Below are 21,119 nucleotides of genomic sequence, written 5' to 3'. Positions count from 1 at the left end.
ACAATAGCAAAACTCAAAGGGGACTTGTAATAAAAAATGGAAGTTACTCTTTTGAAAAGTTGTGAACATACGTGTAAGCAGGAAAACTATAAAAATATAAGCATTTCAATGTGAAAAAAATGGATGAAAAAAATTTTGAGTTGAGTTAATTTTTGTTCATACTAATCGTGCTGAGTCTTACCATTTTACTCGCTTAAAAAAAAAATCAGTCAGAGGTGGTTGAGCCATGCCATTAAAAGTTACAGCACTGCCATTTATCAGTTGTGATTACTGAGCTAAAGTTTGAAGTCCGGTGCAAAATTTATTCAGGGCAGGTGTAAAGGCATGCATGCGTGAAAGCATGCCAAGCAAGGTACCGGAGCACAGCTTAAGCACACGTGTTGGGAACCAGTCACCGACCAGATTGATTTCGGGTGTGTCGTGTCATGCATCAATTTTGCAGATCTGCCTGAAAATTTGATGCTCCAACAACCACACACAACTGTTTACACTAGCCAAAAAAACCTGTAGGAAAAAAACCTCAGGTGTCAATTTGTTAATACAAGTTGGATTAGACAGGTCATTACTCTTTTTTGAATTAATATCCTTTGGCTAACTGACCTTTGATCCTTATCAGCTGGGTCATAAGTGCGCATGTTATTAGCATTTTATTTGTATGGTGTCATTGCAAAACTGTTTGTTTTTCCTTGCTTTGAGATTTTTATTGTGACTTTAACATACAGTAAATACCACTTTCTTCTGTTCCATACTGGTACATGTACATTATTTCATCAATAGAAAGGTTGATGGGCTGTCTTTAGAGAGTTTTTGGCCATGATGCATATAGTTCATTATGGTCGTTAGGGTTGTACTGTATAGCCATTAACCATTATGACACAATCAGGTAATTCATCGTGACCAGTTGGCCCATAAATTTGCATGATTATGTGACTGAGAATTGAGGTAATGTAGAAATATACCACTTCATCCTCCCTAATGTACATTTTAATATGAGAGGCAGTGTGGGGAGGTTGTTAGCATGGCCATGTTTGCATATCACTTAATCTTTGCAAAGATGCATAACAAGTTCATGTTCAATCATGATTGCTGAAAATATGCGCAGTCAAAATACCCTGAATGACGCATACACAAAATTGCTTGTAAGAGCAGATTTACAGAACTTTGCAATTTCAATGATGCAGGTCTCTTTCATTTATATAAATTTGGGGATATAGTGTCATCTTCCATCCCCCAGAAATCAAGATACAAAGTGTTCTTTACAAGTTAACAACTGACCACCTTGATTTATGCCATTCTAAAAGTGGACCAAATGTGAAGAGTCTTGTAGGGCTTGTAATTGGATTTCATGGCTTCACACTGAACCCGGTCATATTATGTACCGGTACATGTAGACCATCGGTTTCTGATATTCTCTGTCTTCATTTTGTAATATTAGCTTTGCACCATTCCTTATAAGTATTCATCAGTATTTGTACCTCTGCTATTAAGACAAGTCTTTACTTGTCGTAAACTGAGCATTGCTTCAAGTGAGAGTGTACATGCCCATTACAAGTCTTACCAGTTGGGTTGGAATCTCATTTCCTCAGCCAATAATTGAACTTGGTGTTATTGAGTTATTAGGTTTCTTTCCATGATGTTGTTTATTCCATGTTTTGAATATTCTGGTTCCCCTTTATTGTCTTCCTACAGATGAATCTGAGCACAGGATCATTGAATTCTTAAAAAGCCCTATGCCTTCCCTCCATAAACGGCAGAAGCTTTGATTGTGCTATTGTCATGTGCTATTATTATGCATTTTAGTTGTTTTTTAGTCGTGGGGGATTACCCGTGTTGAAACATAAATGCTATATGGGGACAAAAACATCATAAGGGTACATTTCTGTCCTCACAACTTCCCAACTGTCTTTTAAAAAAGGGGGCGTTGTTGAAGGCCTACCCAAAATAACTGTCCCATGACAATTCTTGATAAGCAAATGCTTGCATAAATAATAATTTGATTTCACTGGAGGCTTCCCAACTATTACTCTCTTGCTTGAATTAGACATCCCATTACAAAGACCCTCAGTGCAGCAAGCAACCCTCAGATAGTCACCAATTTAGCTGCTCCGTCCCAATGTCCTCAGTATGGAAGTAATGTTTACGGGGAAAGAAATCTCAATTTGTGTATACACGTAAATTTCCCCAATAGACGGTACTGACATTTTAACAACAGAACCTGGTATTTGTACTGTACATGTACCACTTGCCTACCAGTTAGCAATGTCTAGCAACAATACAAAGCCTTTGAGGCACTTTAGTGGTTGATCATTGAATCCCATACGACCTAATACATTTTTTCAAGACTGGCTCCTAGCTGTTTTGTTAACTTACATGTTCACATACTAGTTTTTTGGATGCTGAAGCACTTTCTATTTTTAATCGTGTAGTACAATGCCCAGCAAAGAACCTTTTCTTTGTGCGACTGAAGTGTTAGCTTGACATTTACGTTGTCTGCAATTTGTGCAAACATTTCTCATGAAGTTTTTAATTCAAATCAAACATGCATTGTACACATACATAGATTCCCATCCTTAATCCTCAGTACATAGAGGGAATCTGCGGTTTCATTTTACAGTGTAGCCTTTGATTACTACAGCCTGGTGTGAGATTTCCTAACAGGCTGATAGTGATCTAGCTTGCAAAAATCCTCAGGTGTTTGGCACACTGTGCACATGTAGGAACACAGCACCCTTCCCATGCACTGTGACTAGAAATAGAAGAATGATGCATGAATCAGCATTTATGCAAAGCATGGCACTCGCTTTTATTTAATAAAATAAACTTGATCAATAAACATTGGTCATTCTTGACCTCAGATATTACAGCCTCCAAATGGTTGAGCATATGCACCAGTAGATCCAGACAGTTCAGGACATCCGTGTATTCATTACCAGTACACTCCTCCCCTTTACACACCGGTTGATATTGATTCAAGAGAATCCCAATGCTTAGGTTGAAAAAAAAATCAGGAAATTCACCTTGTAAAATATGTAGCAAGTTTACAGTGACGTATTTTTCTTGTCTTTTTTTGTAAAATCACGCACCATTTTCTTCCAGTTTTTACAGAATTCTCCCAGTGTGTCTGCAGAAAATACATGTCAACATGTTTGAAATACAATGAAAACATAGGGTGGGGGGATTTCTTGTGAAGGATTTATGGCTGTATGCACTGTTAACATTGTCTCCACGCATCTACATGTACCAGAGGTATAACATTTCTTTATCTCGGGCATGCCCAAATTTCTAAACTGGTTTCTTTTAGGGTCTTTTATATCTTACAAATACAGTACCTGTTTATGATTAAAAGCACAATGAAAAGTGCGAGAGAAAAGGGTAACTTGGAACGGAATGGATGTACATCATTGTAAAAACTGAAAATGATGTACAGCGAAGCTTTCTTATTGTATAGCTGTTTGTGTATAATGGGGAAATTAAACAGTGCATAAGAAAATAAATTTGTCGAATTAGGTGAACAGATTGATACATGTACAAGAAATCCTTGGAATGACAAGTTTAAAATTCCTGAATGAAAATAGGGAAATTGATATAAATGTCCATTTTCAAGGAGAATGTGGGTACATGTATAAATTTGTGGCAATATTGAATCATTCCAAATCTCAGTGTGGACACAACTGCATTGTTATCTTACCCTGACACTGGCTCCTATTCAAACACAGTTCTGCATAAATATGGGGATACAGGGATATGTACACACGCATTAATAATGTCAACAAACCTATAAGGCATTCCTTTCAGCAGAAGATACAGGTGCATTGTGACCAGTAGAGGGCGCCATACATGACACACACTATCTGGTTCATGTTGTACAGTTGGAGGGAATTTTGAAAATACAGGTGTATACATACATGAACTTTGTTTTGGCCTCATGTTTCATTTTGGTGTTAAAAAGTGATAAGGGGGCCAAACATTTGACATGCTTTTACGGCAAGACTGTTGTAATTTGGTGGGCTTTAAAATCACTGTAGTATGGTAAAGTTGCTTCGTAAAACACCCAGATAACCACGAAAATCTATTTATTTCATGTACAGATTAACTTTGTCTCTGCTGCCTTGTTTGTCTTCAGAACCTCTTCACACACCATATTCACTAGGACCAGTTACATGTAAATATTTATGTACATCATTGTATGTAAACTTCATGTACCTACCGGTAATGCATGTACTCTTCCCTATGTATTTCCTGTGCGTGCAGGAACAGGAGATGGCATGTTTTTACACCATGACAATCCCTTTGGTTGGGACACACCATTCAATTGTTTTTTTCCAATTCAATTGACATTTATTCCGATAGTGCATATGTAAGGCATTCAACATGTATGCGTGTTTACAATTAATGAAGGATAAAGAAAATAATGCAAACAGTAGTAACTAAGATGACATTTGTACTACCGAGGCATAATCAAAAGCCAAGGGCTGGTACTGAAATGCCTTGAAAACAGACAAACAACAGATCACAGGACTAACAAACAGACAAGAAACGAAAAGATGACAGACGGAAAAAGACGGAAGTAATTTGTACATGTACAAGGCTATAATGTGAACAATAGAACAAAATAAAAGTATATACCGGTACGAATTTGGAATTGAGAGGGAAACTGTGCTAAATAACTATAGAGAGAAGATCATTTTTGTATGACGTTTTAAAATGGTCTACAGACAGTTGTGTTTTCAAGGTCGTGCTGATACCGTTCCAAAGCCGTGGCCCCTGAAATCGTAAAGCATTAATCGAATAGGATGTGCGGGTGTATGGAAGGTACAGGTTGTTGTGAGACCGTGTGGGATAGTCATGGACACTGTAGACAGGGGTGAAGCAAGACGAAAAGGCATCTGGAAGAAGATTGTTTGTGTATTTGAACAAAAAAATTCTGATTTGAAGTTTGTTAATATCAGTGAGTGTAAGTGTCTTGAGTCATGCAAAAAGAGGGGCTGTGTGTGCCTGTGGAAGTGATCTGAGTGCAAATCCGAATAGCTCTCTTCTGAATGGTTATTAGTAGGTGGAGTTGATTGTAGCTTGAGCGTGCCCAGGCAAAGTTACAATAGTTGTAGTAAGGAAGGATTAGGGAATTGCAAAGGGTAGATAACGTGGAAGGGGGAAGGAAAGAACAGAGCTTGGATAAGACACCTGTATTCCATGAAGTGATCTTACCAATTGAGGAAATGTGGTCATTCCAGTTCAACTGATCGTTGAGTGTAACTCCTAAGGATTTTACAGAATGTTCCTGGGAAATAGATGAATTGTTGATTTAAATGGGAGGATTAATAGTCCTCATCCAGACTTGGTAAAGAACATACATTTGGTTTTATCAGAGTTTAGAGAAAGTCTATTAGCTTGGAACCATGATGAGACATTTGCAAGTTTGATATTCAGAGTCCAGATGAGGGAATGCTGGCTGGTGTTTGAATAAATCTGCATGCACACAGAGTTGTATGTACTTGGCACAGGGCACACTGAGCATGCCTGACTTATTAATCTGCTTCTGGGCAAATGATGTCATTAAAGCCATTTGTTACGTTGTGAATGACAGTTTTTTAAAAAAATTGCATAAATGCCCTTGCGCACATGGCAAATTCTGTCATGGTATACCAGGACAGTCTTCACATACCGAAACCGGTACCAGATACTTGGATAAAGAATCTCCACTGACTGCTAAGGAGGTGCCTCCTTGCGGCACACAGAGGCGCACAGCTGAATGTATTCAGGTATTGGGCAGATTTATTTTGCTGATCTGAACAACAACGAACCAAAAAAGTTCATGATGTTGTTGTTCAAAACCTTTCAAAATGCCAATCCCAAATGATCAATTCCTTGTGAACTGGAGCAACAATATGTCCGGCCTGATTCAATAGACAGGGCCAAGGAGTGGCGCACCATAATTGAATTGGAAAGGTCTTGCATGGGGAATAAAGTGTGGTGGTGATTGTTAGTCCTGTAGCACCTGATCCATAAACACAGGCTGACATTTCAAAAGCAACAACAAATTGTAAGCACTGCTGGACCTGATTCACCAAAAAGCCTTGAAATGTGACTGAAGCATAGGCATAACCGAGTTCCTTAGACAGTTGGGCTTTTTCTCGTTTTTTTTTCAGTGGGAGGAATCTTAAATAAAAAACCAAGAATCTCCAGTCTGTAAGATAAACACTCACATGCGCAATCCATGATGCTTTGTTTAGATATTGGTGTCTAGGAATAAAAGTAAAATTGGAACTGGACAACTTTATTGTTTATGAAAAGCATTGTGCTAGACTCTTCAATGTTACAAGAAACATTTGATCAACTGTATAACAACATATGATAGTTGTCAACCTTGAAGCCAAAACCCTTGATGCAAACCTGTAGTGTATATTGTGAATTGCCAATTGTCGTCTTGGCCTCACTTTTTCTATTTTTCCGATAACAAATCAATGTTTTTGGTGGCCAAATGGAAAACAGTACCGTAAATTCAATATTAGCCACATTTTAATTATATTTTTCCACCAAACCTGTAATGATTCCACTGGCAGCATCAGAAGAAATAAAATTACAAAGTTAACTGTGTATAGTATCACCTCACTGCCAGAAGTTTATCTGGCCTGTAGTCAGCTTCCTTCTTTACCACCCCATTGAGACAGAACAATTGCTGACCTGTACTCAGTAGTTCTGCTATTTTTATATTTATTCCATCCTCCAAGATTGCCTCCTTAAACAAATACAGAAACTATGTAATCCTCCTACATTCATGTTTTCATGATCTTTATAATCTTTAACTCAAACAAATCTCTTCACATTGTGGAACCTCCCTGAATCCTGTAAAATCCTGTGCTTCACAGGGACCCTCAGTGGTAGGTACTTTGTACTTGAACCCACAGGGACATCAATTGTCCCATGTAAAGTAATCATGATTAGACTTCTAACCTTCTGTAGTGCTTTCATGATTTCTGAACACCTTGGATGGTCAGCATCAATGCAGATCACAGACAGTGCAGATTTACAATGTCTTGCCAGATCAAGGCAAATCAGCTGCAGACTTGTCAACAAGTCAATGAAGTCAAAGTTCATTGAAAATTCTCAATCGTGGAGTGTCCTCAAGTGTCAATGCGCACCTTTTGTAGGTTTTCAAGTCAAGATGTAAGTCTTTCTTCTTTTTGTACTTTTTTGTGGGGGAGGGGTTAATCAATTGACCTGTTGATGAAATTTCCCTACAAAGATTTTCACTGTAGAAAGACCTAAACTAAGTTACAAGTTATCCAGAAACTAAGAAAAAGAAGTGATCACTCTCCATTTTGAAAGGTGCTTTCTCTACTCCCTTACAAAATGGACCCATTCTGGGGTCAGAGTTCATGCATGTTTCAGGAATACTCAAGTACACAGTCCTATTCAGATGTAGGACTCTTCATATTTACAACCCCCGAGAGTCTTGAAGCAGGGATACCAAGTTTAAGGCAAATGCTTGATTTCAGGCTTTTTCATGTTAAATGTCAGGCTAATTTAGGGCCTTGACAAGGTATCTTTGGCTTACATGTGTATTTTTCAAGCTGTAGACAAGAACCTGACTGGTATTAGTCTACAAAAGCCCTGGTTTTAATAATGGAATTAATGTAAGGCACACCAGTCATGATTCATCTTGGTTGGGACCAGCGAATTCCGACCTGCATGTTTTAATACTAGCCCTTGTCTTGTACAGATTCATCCCAAAAACATCCTTATTGAACATTAGTCCCTCGCATTAACCTCGTAAATCTTGAGTCTTGGCCAATCTGGTGAAGCCTCAGTGAAAACCAAGGTATTCTAGTCCTGAGGTAGTTAGCAGTTTTTCTTTCTGAGGCCATTGTTACCTAACTGGAGAAGAGGGAAATTGTTCTTAGATTGTTCTGCTTGCTGAGAGGCCCTTCATCCCAGCCACATGTCCAGCAGGCTTCAATACATCCCTGGGCAAGTTTTGTATTTTGCTGGTCAAACAGGCATCTGACCCGCGGTTGTTTATAATCAATGTTAATGCACACAAAATGAGTTTCTCACCTATGAATGTAATTTTAGGTACCCTGTTAGACAAGTCATACACCAAAAAAATGTAAAAATTGATTTTTTGGTAGTGCCCCAAGCATGCCTCATGTGTTTAGCGTATTTTTGTTTTCTTTTATTGCCGTTCTTGAAGTTGTGACTTGTTGTTTTTTTCAGTGCAGTACTTCTATGATTAAGCAAATTTCCTTGTTAATGTACATGTACACTAGTTAGGAATGTTACAGGTAATTTAAAGTAGTTAGAGTGTAAAAGTTGCAGGAAATGTTCTATTGATTTTGGATTTTTGCCCTGCCCAACGCGTATTTTAACACTGTATACTCAGTTTTTCCCCAAAGGCTTGTGAAAAAACACATCTGACTCGGACCAGCCAGCCGATGCCGGCAAGCTTGGTGGTAGAGTGGTTAAGACGTCTGCAGTAGTAAGCAGGAAGCCCGTGGGTTTGAGACTTCAAGTCTTACCGGAGTACGCTTGTGGTTTTTTCACAAGCCTTCGGGGCAAACACTGATTATAAGGTGTTATAATACACGTCCGGCAGAAAAAAATCCAAATTACTCAACATCTCCCGGCACAAATCCATCCTTTTTTAAATTGCGGATGTGCAGTGTGTTTGTGAGAAGCTTTAACCAAAAGCGCAGGCTCTGCACAAGTGAAACATTGGCAGTTTGATTTTGAGTAAATGCCAATTGCTGGATGCAGTGTGGAGAAAGCTCATGTTGTGATTAAAAGAAAGTCAGATAACATAATGCAGATGTAGTGTGAACAGAGACAGACTGAGTTAGTGCTAGAGAGAAATACACACTCCAAAAGTAACTGTGACTTGTTAAAAGTATATAATTACAAGGTGTTGTGATCTTCCCATTCCTCCTCTGAAGTAGTGTACATGAGCTTCTTGAAAAAAAGCTCTAAAACCCACCCAAACAAAGAATTGTGGGATAGAATTCAAGATTTGGAAACAAAGCCAGTGTGATGGTGAGGTTGTCATCTCTTGCACAAAGAGTGTTTCATATTCACTGCAAAAATACTACATTGAGTGAGTTTTGGATCACACACAAGAAAGCTTGAATTGGCCTTTTGTTAAATGAGGGATTTGTGTGTGATCAAGTTAAGAGAGGGTGCTTCTTACAGAACAGCAATGGTCTCTAAAGGACATACATTGTACCACATGTGTGTGTGTATACAGGTTCAAACAGCATACATGTACAATCTTTTTCACTAGAGGGCCTTTTCCTTGGGCATCATGGGGTATACCTAGCTGAAATGATAGCCCTGTCAGGTTTTCACTCCTCTGTCAGTGAGGGGGTACTTATGCCTGGAACAGATAGACATTGATTCTGAACCTGGTGAAACTTTCCTCCTTAGCCAAAAACTGCAAGGATTTGGAAAACATTTTCCATAAGGTGGGCACTGACCTGTTGCGAACGTTGGAAGTGTTTGTGTAAATGGAATAATGCAACACCATTTCTAAATATTGTTCCTCAGTGGGAGCAATAGTCTTTTACATTACAGATCAAGTCACTCTCACTCTGCCGAAAAATCAAATTTCTCCAAACGCCAGAAATCAATGAACGTATTCAGGCTGAAAGCAGAGTATGGTACATATCAGGTGTCCAACACTATGCAGATACAATTGAAAACCCATTCAGGTCGTGCAGTGCAATATCACATGCAGATCGGGAAGGAGGGGAGGGGGTTCTGACACATGCATACACACAAACAATTGTAGTAATAATGAATAAAGATGACATCCCGTAAAGGTTATTATTTGTACCGGTACACCTGTTACAATGTAATGCATTATCTGTGTGTCTGCCTGTCCGCAACAATCAGACATAAGAAAACTCTGATATCAGCCTGAATCCCCCTCCCTGCCTCCCTCCCCCCCTGGAAAAGTTCCTGGATCTGCCCCAGAATATACTGAGCATTGATTAGTGTGATAAACCCCTTAGTAAATGCCAGTGTACTGTGTACCTTCACATTATTCTGCGGTAACCTTACATACCTAGTGTGGACTTGTGAACAAAAGATGTCAACACGATGCAGGAAAGGAAGACGTTCCGTGGACTTACACAGGTCCATAAGACTTTTCCCCTTCTCTGAAAAAGAATTTTAGAGGCATTTTGGGGTAGGGGTCATCTGTCGTAAAATGAAGAGGAATAGTCACAAAAAGGCAGCTGAAAATTGTGTTCCCAGTTCAAAAAAAAACAAGTATTTTCACCGAGTTTTTTTAACTGCACAAAAAGAAAGGAATGTCCACACTAGGTATGCAAAGTAAGTGTGTGTTAGGATGTTTTGTGTTTTTTCTACATGTGCATGTCGATTGAATATCCTTTATTTATTACCTTATCCATTAAACATTATAGTTTATAAGTACATGCTAATTAGAGTTTGGCAAATTGTCTCAGATAGTTAGGAAAAGTCTCAGTCTTGATGTCAGATTTAATAACTTGACATAGACCTGCAGGTCTTGGTTTTAGACTTTAAACTCTTGATTGTAACACTGATCACTAGTTTCTGCAGTTTCTGAGGACTTCCCTCTCCAGGCCAATGTCTGTGATATCAATAATATCAGCCTGTGGAATGAAATGTCTACTTTCCAAACTTTCAGTGTATAAAGTTTCCTTGTACTGGTAAGCAGAAATACTGATCTGGGTCACACCTAAACTGGACAGCCTGTCGACTGTCGTGTATTCATTTTAACAGTCTGGCTTTTCTTGCACGTTAGGCACAAGTTTTTGAATAATTTGTTTTCTCTCCTCCAGGAAGCAGTTTTCTGTGCAGTGTCCTGGTGGCACCAGTCAAGAACGAAAATGAGGAGGTGATTATGGTGATCATGAACTTTGAGGATATCAGCGGCGTCAGTAAGATTCCTTCAGCATCCTCATCAGTACCCACTGAAGCATCTTCCTGCACATTATCATCATCCCTGTCTGTGAATACACCTATGAACAGGTGGAGAAGAGCAAGAAGTAAGTACCTCTTAATGGATTGTTGACATGGGTTTGTGCAATTAAGATATACGTATACATCTACACTGTGTTTAAAGCTTTCAATGAACCACAGGTAAACCACTTCAAAGCAAGGACAAAAAACCATGGCTGGAGCTTACCTGAAAACTATGACTTCCAGAGCCCTGTAGTGTTGGCACTTTTCCAAGTTTTTTTTTTCTTTCCCAGCTTGCTGCATAAGCAAGATTCTCATTTGGTCATGTTTGTAGATCACAGGTACAAATACAGTTTTCTAGGGTGCACTGAACCAATTCAAGCTCCATTGAAAATAGTGTAATATCAACTAATATCAACCAAGTTTGGAACCCCATGGCAGGCAACTGAAGTCCCTGAGGCCTCTCAAACAAAAATCAATGTGTTGTTTGGTCCTTCAGATTTCATTTGATTTTCAATTTTCAGTAGGTTAACCAATGAATTCTTTAATTATCTGCCAAAAACAAACCCACCCCCAAAAAGTGAATGTTCCCAAGTCTTCTCAGCAGCCATTTTTCAAATGACATCCTTCACCTTCCTCGGGCTCTTCGGACAAATTTTCAAGAACATTTCTGTCTGCATTGCCCCCAGATGGGTGCCCCTGAATCTACAGATGATGATCCTGGGCCACACTGACACAATTCCACCATATCTTGGCCCAAACAGACCCCTCTTTTCAAAAGAATCTGTAGGGGTACTTCTTGTGCTCCTCGGCCTGGCAGAGAATTTTCCTTGAATTGGGACACTGCACCCTCTAAAGCTTCTGGGATCAGCTCCTGGTTCACATTCTCATTGTGTGTGTACCAGTTCTTCAGCAACCCAGGCTGGAGAAATGAGTTGGCAGACAAGCAGTGTGGCATTTCTGTTAACAATGTCTCTGTAGTTAAATCCATCTCAGCAATCCAGGTTGGAAAGCTGAGTCAATCTGCATCCTTACAGTATGGAGGCTTGACTTCCTCCTCAGTTGTGTATTTTGTGCACAATGAAAATGTAATTTAAAATTCTAACGAAAGTGTCATCACCTGGCTGGCCATTCTATACAAAGTTTATTATCATTTTATTTACACAGTTACAGGTAGAAACGATTACCCTATATTTGCACTCTGAATTTTTGAGGGCATTCTTCGTTCATAAGTAATGCCACTTTTCTCATGTCACATTTTTTCGTGCAAAGGGCATTGCACATACATGTAATTGCCTTTTCCTTCGTATGTGTAGTGTGATCCTCATATCTGTCAGAGTAAATTAACAGATTTGAAATTGTTTTTAGAAACATAACGTATTATAAATCTATTTTCAAAAATGTAGATTTTTCCTAGATAGCTGTAATATACCTGATAACAAACTTATTAATTGAAGCGTACTGTGGCTGCTGTCAATTTGCATAAACATTTATTAATTTATTTCAGTCAGAAACTACTTTCCATTTTCAATGTAGTTGTTTCACAGATCATATATAAATCACTAGGTCTGACAAGTTTTCCTTCAAATGGAACCTTTTTCAGTTGTGGTGTAAATGATCATACTTGCATATCTCAGTTATTATTGTAAAATTTTTATCTGTCTTACATATGATTATTAAGCCTCCCATGGCCAATTTTGATACATTTTGCATGGATTTGCGTACATGTTTAACTGATCTACATGTATATTGAGCCAATACAGTTTCGGAATGTAGTCAGCAATCCTGTATTTCTTGATACCAGTATAAAGATATTCTGAAGTGATAGAGGGCGCTATACTCACACTTGCACGTGGCAGCTGGAAATCCAGGGGGTGTCTTGCGTTCATGAACACTGCTGCTGAAAAATAGAAGTACATGTACAAGTGTTGACCACAAGAGGGCAGTCTAAAAGACTACCAACATTTGTTACCCGCTCTATGAAAATGAGTCAGAAGTCACCAGAGCAACATTTGAGTTTTGTTTATATTAGAAAGAGCTAACAGCTCTTTGTTTTGAGTCAATAGTCACATTGGTCTTCTAATGAAAACCAGACAGTACATGGGTAACCAATGCAGAGGGTTCCTACTGATTTGCATCATTCATGATTCTTTCTACATGTAACTCCAAAGTGGTCCCAGCAACAATGTCTCATTTTCACGTAGTGGGTTACATTTGGGTTTAGCAAGTCAGAGATCAAATATATTCTGGTAGAAAGTACTTTTCTTTTTCTTTTTTTTTTGACATTTTTATTTAATTTTGTTCATACCATGGTTACAGAGTAGAAGATGAATTAAGTTTTACAACAGTTTGCCTTAGAATGTACAATGTCGAGCAGAAAGATAAAGCACACGTTAAAGAACAACATTTAGGTAAAGGGTGAAGCATAAATTTGCTTTTATACCCTAACCTATTGACAGACATACATGTACATATTATAACTTGAAAGTGATTGTTGCAATAACAGTCATATTTACAACAACATACGTGTAAGTCCTTGAAGATCTACATGTAAGTTACATAATTTCAGGACTGAAGGAACTTGAATACTGTTTTTTAATACAGACACACTGATTTGATGCCCGTTTTTAAGTAACAAGCATACATTCCAGTTTTTATATCTGTATATGTCTTTTATTCCAGCTGCACAGTGTTTTGGTTTTTGCACAACATACAGGAATTCATTTATAATGTCTCACATGTTTAAAATGGATTATCAAAGACTTCTTGAAATTGGGTAAAGTTCTAGGTCTTGTTTCCCCCAAAAGTAGCAATGATAAACATATCATTCATTTGGAAGTACATGTCTACTGGTTTGATGAGTTTCTGATTCCATTGCTTAGAATGGAAAGTTGTTTCTACATGTAGCAACAAGAGGTTACCAGGCAATATTTTATGTCCAGTTACTTGTGACTGGTTCCCAGCTAATTCTTTTTCAACAAGAACATTTGGTTTGTATTTCTGTGAAATATGGCCGAAGTCATCATACTCTTACTTTGTTCCTGTGCGCTCTTGGCAGTCAGTTCATTTTGTACACATGTATATGTCTTGCTGGCTAAAGCCTCAGACACTTGAGTTTTAAGAAATCTAATTGTTTTCTGCACAGATAACCACCGAACATTTCGTCTTCGCCTACCGTCCCTGTACAAACAACACAAGATGCAAATGGCAGATGAGGCATTGAATGGGGATGGGGTGGACCCTGAGAACTCTACATGCCCTTCAGAGGCAGAAGGGTCCATGCCTCTGATAGACCTCAGCAGCAAGGACGTCAGCCAGCATGGTGTAGCTCCATCTCCTACCCAGTCCACACGATCTGTACAGTCAGACTCCTTCCATGCTACCACCGAAGCCACCACCAGCTCAGCTGACTCGGGGATACGGCGGGATATGGCTCGACTGCACCAATCCCTGTGCTCTGTTGGGGACCGGTTATTGGAAGGAACCAGCCAGCTCCAAGTAGATGAGTGCCAGGGAATCGCTGAGATTCGGAACCCTGCCATACGATCCCCTTCCAACACATCTTTCTCCAATCAGAGTGGCTGGAGTGTACGGCGTGTTTCATCCCTAGAAGGATTGGAAAGTCAGCGAGAGAAACAAAAGCAGCTTCAAACAGAATCACGTCTGTATTACTCCTGTTTCATATTTCAAAACTATTGAAAAACAGCAGTGAGACTCGGATGTAATTGTAACTTATTAGTAATACATTTACATGTACTGATGTGCACATCATCATACAATGTGCCAGAACACAAGTTACAGACATCAGAAACTTGTCACAGTGTTCTAAAGCATGTTTCCCTTGTTTCGTACACCTGAGGGGTACATAGAAACATGAGGTCAAAAATAGAAGCCACTGGATATTTGCATTACCCCTAACGAGGGATAAAAAGTCATGTCCCACATCACAGCAGTGAAGCCTGAAGAAACCTGTGGAGAGGAAACAATGAGAAGAAGTTACAGTTTTTAGAGGTGGAAGGAAAACATCAGAAGAATATTCTGGGTAAAACCCACAAAATCAGGCAGGGGCTGGAAACCCAATCCATATGTGGACCGAGCCGGGAATCGAACCCGGGACCACAGAGGTGGAATGCGAGGAAAGAACCAGTATGCCAACCTGACCCCATCTCCAATATCTCCACCAATATCTCTGCAATACATGTTTATAAGAACACAATTCCTTTACGTGTTTTCCCAGTTATGTGCAAGTGTTCCAAGATTTATGAAAATCAAACCTTCCATTTTCACAAATTGTTACACCCCATGTGGAGAATGTTAAAAAAAACTTTTAACCTACCGGTATTCTGTTCTCCGTGCACAGGGAACAGTAGTTGAAATGGTATGTTACCTCATACAGATGTGAGGATAACGTGAAAAAAATTTGTTCAACAGCACTTAAACTTTTTAGATCTTCTCAGCTTAAAGGTGTTTAAATGTGTACCAAATTTCAGAGAACTTTTCCCCAGACAGATGAGATAGGGATGAGAAGCATTTAACAAGTGAATTGGATACCAATTTTTGATCATGTTTGCCCTTAGCTTGAGCATAAATGCTGCGAGTGTGCATTACACGTATTTCATTGTTTGCCCAATTTTTATTTATGCCTAAATGTCAAATTTTCCCTACTTGTAAAGCACAGAAGTATTGCAATAACATCAAGGAAATCATAATTAGCTGTTGGGCCATCAAAGATGGATTTATATCAACAGCAACGTCAAATCAAAGAGGAGATTCTCCTGTGTATCTAGTTCTAACCATCACACGTCTTACGTTTTGAATTTTATTTGGTGTGCAGTTGGTCCTAGTTCCAGAAGAGGTATGCAGTTTGCCGTGTCAGATTCAGACTTGAGCAGATACAAAGCTGAACGCCTACTGAATGGCAGCAACAAGTTGAATGGCAGCCGCCTATATGACAAAGATTCCTCCCCTACAGCCAGCACAGCCACACAAAACATGTACACTCCAGTTACCTCCAAGGTTTCTCAAGTAAGTCAAGTTTGTTTGTCCTTGTGTAACTTGAATGGAAGATATAGTGGACATGACTCTCTAGTCCATGAGCTAATTGGCAAAACTTTAATTGGCAAATTTAATCTCTGCATTACCTCTTGACCCAGTCGCACCTCAAGTAACCTGAGAAAGTTAAGTAAAACTTCATCCTTAGAACCTCTGCAGTCTCCCCACAACGGACAGAGCTTACTGTCCGAAATGTTGAGTACCCTCTGGTTCTTTTCAGAACCACACATATTCACAAAAGAGATATTGTTGCATGGTGCTACCGCAAACCTTTTACTTAACTTGCTACCTTCACAATAAAATGCTTCGAAGTTAACCCGAGAAGAAAAAAATGAATGGTCAAGGCCTTTAGAATGCCTGTGTACCTGCTGGCAATGCCAAAATTTTGTCACCATTTTCATGAAGAGAATGAAAATTAAATTTTGAGAAAATCACATGTTCAGTTGGTCTCTTTACCCAATGCTTATTTGCCCAGTATTTAGCTTTCCTTTGACTAATAACCAATGTTACTTCATGAAAGAGGGGATCATAAGGGAAATAAACCTACAAAATAATATTGTTTGAAACAATTGAAATTGTTTATTTTGTGAACAGTCACTTTTATCTGTTTGTGAAAACACCAAAACTTTCTGTGACCTTTGTCTTTTTGTGAAAATGTGGGGCACAGTACATGCTTTTGCCATTGTGCATGCCAGGTGTCAAATTGTTACATTGTACACATTTCCAGAGTCAACTATTTCTCTTCGTGAAAACGGCAAACTAAGTTTGCCCATGGATATGCCTTTTGTTTACTAATGCTTTAGCTATGGATGACAACTATGGCTCTTTGTGAAAATGATCTGGATTTGGCTGATTTTTGAAGATTGGTCAAAAATGATTACACCCAGCTGTAGGCATCGTGTAGACTAATTGATTTTGCCACCCCAGGCACCCCCCCAACAAAAAAAGGAAGAATTTGAAAAAAAAGTTATGGCTTTGGGCCACTTCGTCTCTTTGTGAAATTGGTCGATGATTTCATACCTTGCCATCAGCTGAGTAAAAATCAAATTTGACCTTTGTTTGGAGATCAGCAACTCACCAATCTTGAGTACTTTGAAACCTTCAAAATCTTCCCCGATGCTCAAGTCTATGAGCTGGAGTGTCATCATTTGGTTATTGCATCAGTGCACTTAACGTCACAATACATGTGTATATTGAAATACCATGGCTTCCAAGCTGCCTGACAGAAAGGAATATGGCAGAAAGTACCTGTACACGTGTATGTATGTACGGCTAGGTCTATTGTATGTGCTTCTCCACATACTTTCAATGGAGTGAAGACCTAAACCTAGCTCCAGACAACAGATTTGGATGCAGCCTTAGACAAGCTGTATGAAATATGAAAGGCACATCCCTGCATAATCACTCAAACCATCAGTACATGTAGTATTGATGCAAAAGATCTTTGCTTACCCTTTAAGGAGTGCAGATTTTTGCGATAATAATGGTCAAGACTAAAATCTTTAGAATAGGTGGATTCACAATACATTGGACTGGCCCTCAGTCAAGTATTTTTGCATGAAGGGCACTTGTCAACTCAACAGTTAAGTCTTGCATCAATTGTCATGCAGTTTTAAGCATCGGTTCTTCATTGCTTCTGTACATGTCCTTGCTCTATGATGAAAGCATAGAGCAAGGACACATGCTGTTTCACTTCAAAAAACAAATTGCACTAGGTAATGAATTAATGTTGCTTTAAGTTGCGGGTGGAAGGAGCTGGTAATGGTCAAGTTGAGATCTTTCCTTTTTTTTCACAATTGCATATTGTATTACAGTTGCAGATTCGTGCCAATTGATACAGAGGTTGTGTCAACCTTTAAATCTTCCCGCTAGGATCTAGTTACAGTCAAAGTCCTGCAATACTTTGCTGCTCTGATAATGTGGCAGCTCATCTTAACACCTGCTTTCCTTTGGTGCTTGCAACTGTTCTCAAAGACCTCTTAAATGGGCCCATGCAGCTTTGTATTGACTATATCTGCAGCTGATAAAATTTGTTTTGGTTAGTATCAGATATGCATCAATCTGGAAAATGTATCTTTTAAGGTGCACCAGTTTATTCCGAACTGTTGGGAAATTTACAAGAAATCTTGCTTCATCTTGGGAATTATTTTCGTCTGAGGCAAATTAAAAAGTGTCTTTATTTATGATTACCAACTCTTGACATCCAAGCAAATCATGTTAATTATAAATGTACCTTTACTGGTCGAAAATTTTTGAAGATGGCTTTGAATAATCTACTTTACTGTCAAATCCTTAAGTATTTAAATATCATGTAGGTATGTACATGTAAGTACATTAATTGTATGCATTAGACAAAAGTCAAACATGCAGTATTTAATTATTATTAAAGATTAACAAAGAAATTAACATGAGAGGGATTTCTTTGTTTATATTCAGAATGATCATGCAAGACATTTGTCAGTTCCTTAACTTTTCTATGACAGGTTTTACTTCTCATACAACCTTGTTAAATTCAGAAAAAGATTTTTCCACCATGCTTTTGTGACAAGTAAATGGTGCGGCATGAAAAGCAGATCAGCGAGAACCCCAAGAAAAATAAGTGATTGACACCTTTCCTTGGAATATAAAGTGCATCTCAAAAGCTGACTTTGATGCAGACACCAAGAGTGACCAAGGTTTTCTCTGTGAAATTAGATAAGAGTGATCTACCGCATTACTCCTGACAGGGAGACAGATGAGCTGCAGTGTTTCCACAGCCCTACCAGGCATGAAGCCTGCTGGAAGGTGTCAAGGTGGTTAATATTTCAGGATGATTACGGTGACAATATACAGCTGAGGCTCGCAGTCAGATGGCTGCTCCTAGTCAGTAGAGGGAGCCAACATACAGCTGCACCACATCCTGTGTTCATGTGTGCGTCTAAAGTGCTAGGATGTACTCGCTGAGGTGATATTACAGTCTTTGTGAACATACCAAAGGCACTGTGACATCACACTTTCCCATTGATAAGTTGCCTACATTAAATGCAAACTGTAGGACAGATTCATAGACTCACGATTTTGATAATATCCACCTTGAGTTGAAGTGCACCCTCTCTGACAAAGAAGAGACAGTTTGGCAGGAATTTTTCAACCAGGCTGGTGCATACACCTGGCACACTCACAAAGACGTACATTCAAAGAGAAATTGGTAGCATGTGCTCAATGTGTCCTGCAAAAAGAGTGTATGAACTGGGGCATGCGCACAGTGAGTTCCCAGGAAAGGACTGTCATGACCATGTAAAAACACACCATCAAGTGTTTATTTAGATATGGGGGTATATGTATATGTACTAGTACTATCCTTTTCCTTATTTGTTCTTCACTGTTTATGTGGTTTAATACTTAAAAACAGAAATTTACCTACAAGAAATACAAAAAAAATCATTGCTGATCAAATACAAAAAAGACCTATGTACTGGTTACTTATGTAAATGCAAATTCATCATAAAACCTAAGTTCTTATGCAAAATTATGAAGTTTGTTTGACACGTAGATGTTGACTTGTTTTCTAATTCATTGCAAAAAAAGGTTCCTTGGTAAGACATGATGCCTCACTGTGTTATGGATCCTAAGTAGCCTTTTATAATTCCTCTGATATAATTGAATAAATCAGACTGCAATAGCTGCTCATTTCAGCTTATCAGAAGGCATCATCAGTGCTCTAACCAAATGTCGCTGTAGAACTTACATCAAGTTCAAATATGGAGCAACTTCTGGTAGGGAAAGGTTAGCAGAACATAATAAGAATCATTTTCAAAGAAACTTACATGTACTTTGCAACATTCTAATTACAGTGCTCTTTTATTCAAGACATTAATATGGTTTTTTACATTAAAAAGAAAAATCATTCCAGATAATTTGTGTACATGTATGTGAAGGAAAATTCAATTGCTAATCTTTTTTATGAAGATGTATGTTGAATTTGACTTGAAGGATACACCTCAGAAATTCCAATTGTGACAACAGTGCTAAATTTGCCTTGATCTGAAAAATTTTCTTTCTTTCTGTACAATTTGTATTTCTCCCCTTAAAGGTGTAAAGCATGTGAGCTAACTGCATCCATGGCAACAAAAAATAAAGACAGTTAAGTGCATTTGTTATTGCAGTTACACGTACCCTCAAACACCATGACATGAAATTGTTTATTGCATGTAAGAAATTCACAACCAACACAGATTTTATGTTAAATATGTGGGGGGGTTTCTGCAAATCTCATAGAAAGATACACATGTATGTAGACAGGCTCGTGGAATTAGAAGTTGGAATCTAGGCAAAGACTTCTGAAAGTTTTATGTTATCTCCTTTGTCTTTCCTTTTTTTTTGTAGCTGTTTATGACTTTAACCACCCCTGATACAGGCACCTGTGTGAGATTCATGTACAATTAGAATCTACAGTTCTGATTTTTCCCGTTGTATGAACGTCAAATTTGTCAATTATTCACACCTCAGGTTTGAGCTCGTCGACCATATTGAATTTTGTGGAATTAGGGCGTGCATGACGTCAACCTTGCTGTAAATCTTGGACCCGCAGCTACTTGGCCTTAATTGAATGTCTCCCGTCCCCCTAACATCACCGGCGCCCAAACGTCATCAGATTCACCCACCTTAATAGGAGTTTGGTTACCAGTGAATGTTGGATCAGATTCCAGTTTTTGATTTGTAATACTGAGAAAAAGAACCCTAAGTTCTGAAAATCCTCACCTTGTCCATGCAGATACTCTGTTTACTGGGATATATTCAAGGAAGAGGTAGTCCGAAGCAGCACAGGATTCTTAAATGTAGAAATTATGACTCAAGAAAACTCCCCCAGGAATTGCATTGCTTTATATTTAAATATAAAAGTTGAGATTTTGTAGTCTCTGTTGCTTTGTATGATGGTACTAACACAAAGACAAATATCCAAATATAAACAGAATTATTAAAAACATTACATATTTAGTTCAAATCAAAATTCATCTCACTAGAAGGTAGTTCCTTTGTACTGGTACATGTATTTTTTTCTCTATTTTATATTTATTTAATACAGGAAAATATTTTTCAGGTGGACGTTAAGCTACAATGATCATCAAACATAAACCACAGTGGAAAAT

The 21,119-nt window shown here is 38.5% G+C and overlaps 1 protein-coding gene across 3 annotated transcripts in view; it reads left to right on the top strand.

Annotated features, from left to right (window-relative positions):
- Nucleotides 1-21,119, top strand: part of LOC110984221 (voltage-gated inwardly rectifying potassium channel KCNH6-like) — a 124,023-nt gene that overhangs the window by 39,570 nt on the left and 63,334 nt on the right. For all 3 annotated transcript variants that reach the window (XM_022244168.2, XM_022244169.2, XM_087147734.1), the window contains 3 exons: nucleotides 10,818-11,024; nucleotides 14,084-14,599; nucleotides 15,773-15,963. In XM_022244168.2, the coding sequence (XP_022099860.1) occupies nucleotides 10,818-11,024; nucleotides 14,084-14,599; nucleotides 15,773-15,963 (914 nt within the window). The remainder of the gene's footprint in view (nucleotides 1-10,817; nucleotides 11,025-14,083; nucleotides 14,600-15,772; nucleotides 15,964-21,119) is intronic.

This window comes from Acanthaster planci, linkage group LG17 (assembly GCF_054643075.1).
Source record: "Acanthaster planci isolate LZ-2023a linkage group LG17, COTS_SCS, whole genome shotgun sequence".
Classification (NCBI taxonomy): domain Eukaryota; kingdom Metazoa; phylum Echinodermata; class Asteroidea; order Valvatida; family Acanthasteridae; genus Acanthaster; species Acanthaster planci.
This window is presented reverse-complemented; position numbering and strand designations above follow the sequence as displayed.